Source organism: Sylvia atricapilla, chromosome 7 (assembly GCF_009819655.1).
Source record: "Sylvia atricapilla isolate bSylAtr1 chromosome 7, bSylAtr1.pri, whole genome shotgun sequence".
Classification (NCBI taxonomy): domain Eukaryota; kingdom Metazoa; phylum Chordata; class Aves; order Passeriformes; family Sylviidae; genus Sylvia; species Sylvia atricapilla.
Genome location: NC_089146.1, coordinates 372,780 through 383,261, shown reverse-complemented (window position 1 = coordinate 383,261; position 10,482 = coordinate 372,780). Strand labels below are relative to the sequence as shown.

Below are 10,482 nucleotides of genomic sequence, written 5' to 3'. Positions count from 1 at the left end.
ACAGATTTAGCTTATAAAAAGTTTTAAAGCAGAGTTAAAGCCTGAAGAAAATTTTTAAAAAACGTGTGCTTGAGATGCATGTTGTCATAACACAGGGCACACCAGCATCACTGCTTTTCTTGACTGGCGTTAACGTCTTTTATAGCCAAAGCTCAGCCCTCCATGCTGCTGGAGTGGGTCAGGAAAGCTCCTGAGGTTGCTCTGCACCCCAGTGAGCCCCACAGCAGCTTCCCCAGCTCTATCCACAGCACAGAACACCTCTCCCAGCTCTGCCGTTGGGCTGCACACACTGCCAAAGGAATTCCAGCCCCCGGAGAAGTCAGTGACTCTGGGATGGACAACACGTGCACAAACAGCTGCCCTCTCCAGGGGGATCCTAAAACCACAGCAGGTGTTCCTTTCATCCCACAGCCCTCAGAGCTGGGACATGGCGCTCTGGGCAGGCAGAGGGAGGCTCACAATGCTCAAGATCTCACTAACTGGGAACTGGCTGGACAGCACTGGCTGGGAACTCCTGAGGGATTCAGGCATCCCTTCCCAGAGGATACGTGGATGAGGAATAAAACATGGAAACAAAAGAGCTACAGGATCAGCAAAAAGAGCCACGTTTCTATCTCACTGCCCCTTCACCCAGCATCTCACCAAGCCCCAAAAGCTCTCGTTATGAGACTCTTTTCATACTGGTTTTGATACGGGAAGGGGCACGAGCAAGACTTGGCTGCTTAACTCCAAGGCTCCGCCCTAAATTGTGGAATACCTGGCAGCACTCCTCCTCAGTGACTGAAGCAGTGAGCCCCGTGCTGGAAATGCAAAATTAACTGCAGCCTAAATCTGGACAGTGGTGCTTGATCCAATGCCAAGGTACCTCATTTCTGTGACTAATACAGAATGAATCATTTCTTTAAAATAAACCCTCCAACTTGGACTTCCAGGGACTTGCAAAAATAATAATTACACTTGTCTTTTATACCCAACAAACATTTGGCTCTATAGTGGAATCAAAGCAAGAAGCTGTGAGCACAACTGCTGGCAATTTTTCGGACTGTTTTTTATAACTTTAAGCAGAGATTTTTGCTGTATGAATTGAGATCACTTATTCCCATCTCTCAGTGAACTTCTTATGCTTTGCTTAGATCCAGTCAGTGCCTTTCAGAACACAGTGTTGCTTTTTAATGAACCCCATAAAACACCACGCAAGACAGAGCAAGAAATTAACTTTGTGAGAGCCAGGAGGGTATAGGTTTAATTTCTCTTGAATCAGCAGAACAACAATAATCCTGGATAACAATGTGCCACAGTCTTGAGAAAGTCCAGCTCTGATTCTGAGCCTGCCCCAGCTCACTTGGCTATCATCCCACACCGACTATCCAACATCCCTGAGTTTCCTCAGGGAAAAACAAACCAGAATAAAGTGGTTTTCCTTCTGGAGTCTACTCCCTTCTGCTGGAGATGGGAAATAAAAGATTTAAGCGGTGTTTCTTTGGTGCCACACAAGTGATGTGGAACAGGTGCTGTGAACGTGGCTCCTCTTCACTCAGGTCGTGTGGTCCATCCTGGCCAGGGCTCCAGCAAGAACAATCTCATTTCAGCCAGATCCACTTGTCCCCAACATCAGCATTGTAGCCTGGCCTGAACTTGCGCCCCGGGAGCTAAAGAAAGCAGAAAGCTCAGTCAGAACTCTGGTCACTCCCCACAGAATGTTCTCAAGTGCCTCATGGTATCCGTAGAACATGAAATACTGTTCTTACATTGTAATGATAAAACTTACAGACAAATCAGTCTCTTGGAAAAGACTGAGCTGTGCAGCTGAAGAAGGGACTGCAAAAACCACTGTGTCATAATGTATGTATGAAAATGAGGGCCCATGATCTCAGCACTACATTCCACCTGGATTCATCCAGGTCCTTCCAGCCTGAGTGAGATGGCTCCCCTAACTGTATCATGGAGGAGAGGAACTGAATCTCATTCCAAAACAGGCACACACACATTATTAAATATATGAAGTACTTCATGCATGAGATACTGAGTTAATTACCACGTTAAATTAAACCGTTCAAATGAAACTGCAGATTTAGCCTTCAAGAGCTGAAGTTCATTAAAGCAAAAGCAGTATCTGCCTGCCTTCATCAGCAAAGCCAGGAACCGCTTTTTTGATGGAAAAACCCAAAGATTTTTGAAGTCTTTACCCAAACTTCAAGAGTACCCTGGGACCTAAGCAGCAGCCTACGAGTCTCAGTGCTGAAGCTGCGCCCTTTGGAAGGTCCTGACCACAACCTAGAATGCCAGAGATGGTGAGATCCTGGTTCCAAAAGCAGAATCCATCTCCAGGACATCCATTCCTACCTCCAGGAATGAAAAAGAAACAGAACAGAACAGCTTTGAGCTCTAATACTAGACCCAAGAAGCGAAGCACCAGAAAAAACAGCCGATGAGTTTGGTGAGAAAGGCTGAAGCCAGCAAAGATGCTGTAATAAAACACTTCCTTTAAAAATAAGCGATCTGCTGGCAGCCTCTCCAAATAATTAAGCACAGATCATCTGCTCTGTCTCCACGCAAACACTGGTTTCACACAAGACCCCAGACTTGTCCTGAGGACTTTTCCTTTCCAAAAAAACATGTAAGAGGATCCTGTTAGGGAGAGTTGCCCCTGCAGAGAGAAGCAAGATGCAGTCTTGATAAAATCTGTACTCAGGCCACAAAAATGAGCTATTTAATAAAAGATGAAGCCTGTTGTTTTGGGGAAGGGCAGTTGTGTTTATATTCACTTGAATGTCAAAAACCAAGACACTTCTTTCCCTAAAAGTCAAGCTGACAGAAGACCTGACCTCCTCCACCAGACACTCCCCACCATGCCTTGTGACAAACCATTTGTGATCAGTTTTTCTGAGGTTTTACAATTAATGTCTTGTCTAAACATCAGCAGAAAACACACAGTCCTGTTCAGAGTCCCCCCCGCTGAGCAAAGAGGAGATGGGAGATGAAAATAAATGATTACTATCTCTGCCCCACAGATTTCCAGCAGTGAGCCAGGGAGGACATGAGACCTGCTGTGAGCAGCCTGTGACACAAAAACAACTCTCCGTGGTCCTCTCCAGGCACCACATAATTGGCCCTTTGATACTTGAAGAGATTCCCAGATAAGTAGATTATTAAAGCAACAGGAGATCTCTGGGAAAATACAGGGGTTTACAGTTTTGTTTCTGGGTACATCTGCCCTCTTAAAAAAGCTACAATATCAACCCCAACAGAATTAAAATTCATTGTCCAAAACAAATACCCTGGGTGTCTTTGGTTAAAGACATGCAAGACATCAAAGCAAGCATTATAATAAGTATTCATCCGTAACTCCATCATTCACAGTGGGCCTTGGCAAAGGCAGGAGAGTCTGGGGATTTGTTACAGCTAAGCTTTCAAAATAGCCAAAAAAAAAAAAAAAAAAGGAAGAGGGAAGCAGAGTACACAAGTCCCACACTACCTAGGAAGCAGGAGGATGGGAATTGATGTTCTGTGCATGAACTGCACAAGCGACACAGACTACTTTCCCCAACTGGGCTCTTCAAATCCCACATTTTCCAGCTGTGACTGCAGTAAAGGAGCTGCTACACGCTTTGGAACAGGGTAGGATTCTGCAGAGATGAGTGATAGGAGCACCAGGGAAGATGTGGAGATGCAGGGCAAGGGGCAGGATGTGCTGGTTCTGGTTAGGCTGGTGCACCAAAGTGCACCCAGCTGAAATTTCCAGGCAGCTCTTGGCCAGCACAAGGGCAGGGATGGGAATCAGGGACCAGCTCTGAGGCTGCTGGATTTGTCTAGCTTGGGCAGCCTGGCTGCAGAGCCAATGGAAAAGAGATAGGAAAAAGCTCTATGGGACTTGCCAGCAGCTGAGACAATGGAGAGGAACTGAATATTCACCTTCTCTTGCAGTACAAGTTCCCTGGAAGTCTCCGGGCCAGGCTGGAGCACCCTGGGATAGTGAAAGGCGTCCCTCCCCAAGGCAGGAGGGCTGAGATGAGCTTTAAGGTCCCTTCCAACGCAACTCATTCCACGGTTTTATGACTACAGAGATCCCACCAGGCAGCCCCAAGAGCTCCTCCACATCCCTGCAGCAGGAGGCAAGGCTGAGCTCCTGCCAGGTCACCAAGGAACAGATTTTTCCACTCCACGGAAACTGAGTAAGAATGAAGCCTTGGCCTGCTGCATCACATTGCACAGAACCCAAAAGCAAGGATTATTTCCAGAGGGATGGGATAAAATCCTGAAATGAGCTGTACCCAAAGGTAGAGCCAGCTCAAAGGCATCAACCTGCTCAACTTTGAAAGAGCATTAGGAAAAGAGATGAAAACAAGACCATCTCATCAGTTAAACTAAGAACCTGCCACAGAAGTGCTGTCAAAACTATAAACATGATGAAAAGCCCTATAAAGTGGCAGAGGCTGTGGAGGAGCAACAAGCAGCTCCAGCCAGCTGCCTGCTCTGGATCATTCCACACCAGGCATGTGCAGGTAGAGCTCTGGAGAGCTCTAACCACCTGGAAAGGTGGTTGAGGAGCCAGCCTTTGGGGAACAAACAGAATTACCGTTTTTGCCTTCTATTCCTGTGCTGATGGCTGGGCTCCACAGCTCCAGGAGCTCTATAAATAGCCTGTTTGGAGCAGCACTGATCAAAGAGCACTTAAAAGCAGAGTCATTACTCTGTGAGCCCAGGCTCATTCATCAATATCCCGACCTCATCCGTCCGTGGCTGTTTAGCACAGCCATAATAACAGCCCCTTCCATCACTGCTGGGAGCAGACGACTGCTTCTTACAGGAGAAATCCTCACTTCCAAAGGGTTGGCAGTGTTGTAGGCACACAGCTAAAATCTAAGAGAATCCAGGAACATGGAGCTGCAGCTACCGGCTGGATCCTGAGAGGGATTGGTTCCTGACTGTTCCTTATTATTCCTCCTTTGGTTCCTCTCTACAGCTACACAAAAGGAGGCTGTAGCCAGGAGGGGTCAGCCTCTCCTCCCAGCTGACAAGAGGAAACAGCCTCAAGATGCATCAGGGGACCTCAATATTGGGTATTAGGGAAAACATTCTCCATGGAAAGGGCTTCCATCCTTGGCACAGGCTGCCCAGGAGTCCCCATGCCTGAAGGGATTTAAAAGCCATATGGATGTGGAACCTGGGGACATGGGCTGGGGGTGGCCTTGGCACTGCTGGGTTTAAGCTGGACTCAATGATCTTCTCCAACACCACTGTGATCCTGTGCTCCAGAGCAGCAGTTAAAGCATAGAAGAGGAGCGATTTCCCCCACAGCCACACATCTGAGGTGTGCATGGCTTGGTTCCCAAAGGCCTGGCACAGACAGATGTTTGTCACAGCTTCACTCCTGCCATCTCTTCACTCAAATAAAATCCTCACTGCTGTTAACATCCATCAAAGCCCCAAAAAAAGCCCAAAAGCTTCACTGAATCGAGGCTAAAATAATTCCGGTTTGCTGGAACTGTTCAAGGATTGCTGTCCTGCCCTTCACTCATTCATTAGAAAAATAGACAGTAAGAACCCTTTGGAAAGAGAAGTGCCTGTAAGAGGATCAGTTATCCACTAGAGAGTGCAGGGAAACGCCAAGGAACTAATCCAAGCCACACAGCACAGTTAAACACCTCAAATTGACTCTGCTTCACAGTGTAAGATCCATGAAGATGTTATCCCTCTATTAAATTATATTCCAATTAATTTTAATTTAACAAGAGATTGACCCTGGGGATCACATCTCTCCACAGGTATGGGGTTGAGAGAGGTTTGGGAAAGGGGGACGTGCTGCCACATAAAGTGTTTCCTTTCACAGGGACAGACTATCAAGTTGAAAATAGATTGCTTTAATGCCAGTGAGATTTGATTGTCTTTTTAATTTAAGACGTACCCCATGCCTGGGAGAGTGGGGGCCATCACCTAAAACAAAACAGACACAACCACCAAACCCAAGATTTGAGACAGTTCCAAAGTCTGTCAGGCTTCTTCCTTACTATTTCTGGGATAGATATCCCTGCCAACTGCCCATGATACTTTTCAGTAGCAGGGAGCAGGGTGGAGAAGCTGCCTGTTCCTAAAGAGGGGCTGCTCTCACACTCTTCCCACATGGACAGGATTGGTGAGAGCAGAGGAGAAGCGGGAAGGTGGGAAGAGGAGTAAATCCAGGTATCCTTAAGCAACAACTGTGTTTTTCCTCAGGTTCTTCTGGTCTTAGTGATACCCAGCCAGGCAACAACTTGTTACTTTAGAAAGGGCTAAAAATACTTCCACAGTGATAAAACAGAAAAAACGCCAAAACCATTAAATGAAGCTTTTCTAATTTATTGTGTGTCTGCTTTCATTCCTCCTTTGATTCAACAGCAGACAGGGCTGGGCATTACAGCTGTCAAACACCTCCTTCAAAACAGAATTAGGAAAGGAGATCTTGATCCTAAAAAGAATGAAAGCTTCATCAAGCCAAGAAAAAAAATGGCAGGATAGAGAAAACAGAAGGTTTTATCAAAGGCAGCAGCTATGGCAACAATCACAAACATGGATAAGGAAAGATATCCTAAGCTCCCTGCTCCTGCAAAGGCAAGAGCTGATCCTGTTGTTGATGCAGACTCTGGCCTTCTAAAAGTTCAAGTATTCCTTCTGTAGCTGTTTAGGAGATTTTATGTGAGGAGCTCTCTGCACTCTGAGCAGAGATGAGGAGCTAAGGGCCCTGCTAACCCTCTGCTTGCTAGCAGCCAATTTCAGCCCCACAGCTGCCAAGAAGGGCCAGGACTGCTCTTGGCCCACCTCAGACCTGGAGACTCTTCCCTAAATGTCCTCCCTTTGGGGCTGGTTGTGATTTCCCACGGCAAACACAAGTTTTCCAGCACTCTCCGTGCTGGGTTGTGGGACAGAGCTGACTCGTGCTGCAGGCTCACCACTCAAAGCTACTCTCCTGTAACCACCTCAAACCTGCAGGCACAGCAGACATTGGAGGATTTCCCCTCCCAAGGCTGCATCCTTATGGAAGGGAGTGATAAAAAGCCTGGGAAAAGTGTGGGATTCCCTTTCCCTCCATCCTGTTCCCTCTCCTCTGCTTGCTGCTACACAGGGCCCTGCCAGCCACATATTCCCAAGCCCCAGGGCAGGAGGGAGGAGGATGAGGAGCAGGGTACCAAGATGAAGTTTGGCAAGGCAGCTGAGCTGTGCAGCTGCTGTGGAAGAAGCTGGATTGCACCTCATAGCAGCAGCCAGGACTTTGATCAGCTCAAGCTTTCCCTGCCTCATGCTCAGAATCCCTATATTCCAAAAGCAGTCATCCACCAAGGAAAACAGAGAGGGAAATAAAATAAGATCCTTCTCTTACCTTTCTATGGCACAAGACAAAGGGGAATTGCCTCACCCTGCCAGAGGGCAGGGTTAGATGGGATATTGGGAAGAAATCTTCCCCCGTGAGGGTAGTGAGGCCCTGGCACAGGGTGTCCAGAGAAGCTGTGGCTGCCCCTGGATCCCTGGAAGTGTCCAAGGCCAGGTTGGACACTGGGGCTTGGAGCAAGCTGGGATAGTGGAAGGTGTCCCTGCCCATGGCAGGAGCTGGGAATGAGATGAATTTTAAGGTCCCTTTCAACTCAAATCATTCTGTGATTCTTTGATTCTCTGAATTCCAGCAAACAGCTGCACTTTTATGTACACAGAAAAGCACACACACGTCAAAGAAGCCGTTTTTCCCCACTCCAGGAGATGCAGCAGGAGTGTGAAGTACATCAGCACATTATTTAAGTACACTGATTCCATTAAACAGAACCATTTGTTTTCATCTCTACTGCAAACACATCTGCCTAAGTGCTCCAGCTCTCCAGCTTCACAGGGTGCACACGGAGTTTGGAGCATTTACCCCTGGGGATTGTGCGCACTTGGAAGAAAGGCAGGGAGATACAGCAGTTGTTAAGGGGGGAAAATAAAGGGTAGTCAAGCCTTTACTAGTCTGACAGTTTCTAAAATAATGTTGCTTCCTTGAAGAATGAACGTGCTTATCTGTGATCTACAGAACCTGACTGAAAGGTTGCTTCTCCCTTGCCAGAAAAGCATCCTTAGAAGTTTCTGAATGCCTGAACAGATCTGCTGGACCCTGCCAGAAGACTTCATGGTATAAGAAGGCTGCAGAAAGCCACCTCCTCACACATGAAAAGAGCCCTAACAAGACATTTAGAAGACACACATTAAAAAAAAAGAGTGAGTTTCTAGTATTCAGAACTGTATGTGGCCACCTCATTATTTTGTGGAAAAGCACATATACTAAAATTTTGAACCCTGAAGAGTGTTCCCTCCTCCTCCTCCTTGGTTCCTTCTAATGAGTATTTTGAACAAAACCCAGCTTCTGCCTGGAACTTGTAAATCCCTTAAAACCACCATTAGTAGGGCAGCATGAATTGTGTGCATGCAGCTCTGAAAAGCACAGCAGTTTGCTGCCTATTGGAGAGATCAAGGATTTATGAGTTGTTACAGGGGGAAAAAAAATCCCCTACGCAAATCATTGTATTTATGTGGTAAACATCATTACAGCAACTTTAAAAGCAGGCATTTCCCACAAGGAAAAGTTAAACTTCTGTAATTATCCCGTAATTAAGCCTTTACCTACAAGTCAGCCTAAACCTTACTTACAAGTGAGCCTAAACCCTTTATCTTCAAATGCCACAGTGGCAGCACAGCTGTGACCGTCCCTGCACAGACATGGGCAAGGCAGAGGCCTGGGATTCCCCCTTCACAGACCAAACAACCTCTCAGCCCAAATCTGGGTGTCTGGAAGCTCATCTGCTCTCTGTGCCTGAGCTGGCTGGCCTCTTCCTGGATCACCTCTGCACAGGAGTCTTGCCTTGAGAAAAAAAAAAAATCAGCCCTTCATTTGCTAAACAAAGTTGGATGGTAAAGAAAAAAAAAAAAACACCAGATCTTCAAAGTTTCAGCACAAAGAATGCAATCCTAAGAACATAAAACAGCAGGTGAGGCTGGCTTTGTGCTTCCTCTTCCAGTAGAGCTGATGGAAAAACAGGAAAACTCAGTGTCTTTTGCATTGTGCAGCATCCCTGGACACCCCCCACACCACCGAAGGACTGGAAGTATCCAAGCATTCAGAAGGGAGAAAAAGAGTATTAATGTGGCCTAAATTTAACAGAAGACTTCGTGAAATGAGGAACTCCTCCTGATTCCAAAGGACATTATCACTTTCCGCAGCACTTTCCTGAATCAGGGCCTACAAACAAGGCTGCAGAAGCGAGATTGTATTTTGGCAATGTTCTTTTTTTCTCGGCTTCAGCTGTCAACTAACTGGTGTGGAGCAGAGCAATCCAAGAGCACAGCTTTCCTGCCCAGGTAGCCATATTCCTACTCCTAAGCATCCCTTTGCTACATCTGCAAGGCAAGTCACAAATTTCTGCTGGCAGCCAGTTTACTGGATGAGCCAGGACATTCTCAGTTTCCTGCCAGCACAAAGAGGGATGTGCTGCTGTACAGCCAGAGGAAAAAAAGCCTTCAGAAGTCTCTGGCTCTCAGCACACAGCACTGAGGTCACATCTAGCTGTGTGTCAGGCAGCCTCAGTAATTCCCAGCTCCACAGCAAAGGGACATCTCAGCCCAAAAAAAAGGCCCTCTCATCTTGGGGAAGAAAGGCACTGACACTGCAGATGGATGCTGTGTGCTAGAGACGAGGCATGCGACAGATCCTGCTCAAATCTGTGCTGCACGGCACAGGCAGCTCGTGGAGGGAAGAGCTCCAAAAATCCTGAGCCTGAGCTTGAAGTTTTGGATTTAAGAATGTGACAGCAAGGAGGAAGAAATTCTGAGAGCAATTTCTCTGTTGGACCAGGGAGTTTTCTAACACATTAGACAACCTCAGATGCTTTCTGCTGCTTTAACCTTTAGCTTTAGCCCCTTCTACAAGCTGGAAAGGTCACATCTCAAATGAGGCAGATCAGTGTGAACCCAGGAGCCTCTCCACTACACAGCCAGCTGAGGAGGAACAAATTATGTGGACTATTCTATCTATTCCAGAAGAAAACATTGGTAGTTCAGTTTCCAAAGAAGTCCATAAATCTGTAATTTACATTTTAATCTCAGTAAGAGACTGTATACTACCAGGATGAAAAATGACCATATTTGGATTAGGCAAATCACGGTTCCTAACAATTTATATTGTATATTGCTCCTTCTGTCTTCAGGATTACTTGGAAAATAGTAAGATGCCGTGGCAAAGATTTCAACCCAGCTGGAAAACAGAGGCTCACCTGTAGCTTTGGCCACTCAGAATTAATTATCATCAGTTCTACAACTTCTCCAATACCTGGTCTTTTCCAATACCTTAGGCAAAGCCTAAGGACCCACCCACCCACGGAAGCACCAAGCAGCACCAGGGCAGAGCTCCGGGCGCATTGGAAGCTGCTGTCTCCAGAAGCAGCAAGGCAGGAGCTAATTAAAACCCTGTGTGGGAGCCTGCATGAG

At 46.7% G+C, this 10,482-nt stretch overlaps 1 protein-coding gene across 1 annotated transcript in view; it reads right to left on the bottom strand.

The window, feature by feature from the left end:
* Positions 1–1,211: 1,211 nt before the first annotated feature.
* Positions 1,212–10,482, bottom strand: part of NDUFA10 (NADH:ubiquinone oxidoreductase subunit A10) — a 33,807-nt gene continuing 24,536 nt past the window's right edge. Inside the window, exon 10 of the mRNA XM_066322368.1 lies at positions 1,212–1,649. Within this exon, the coding sequence (XP_066178465.1) occupies positions 1,581–1,649 (69 nt within the window). The 3' untranslated portion in view covers positions 1,212–1,580. The remainder of the gene's footprint in view (positions 1,650–10,482) is intronic.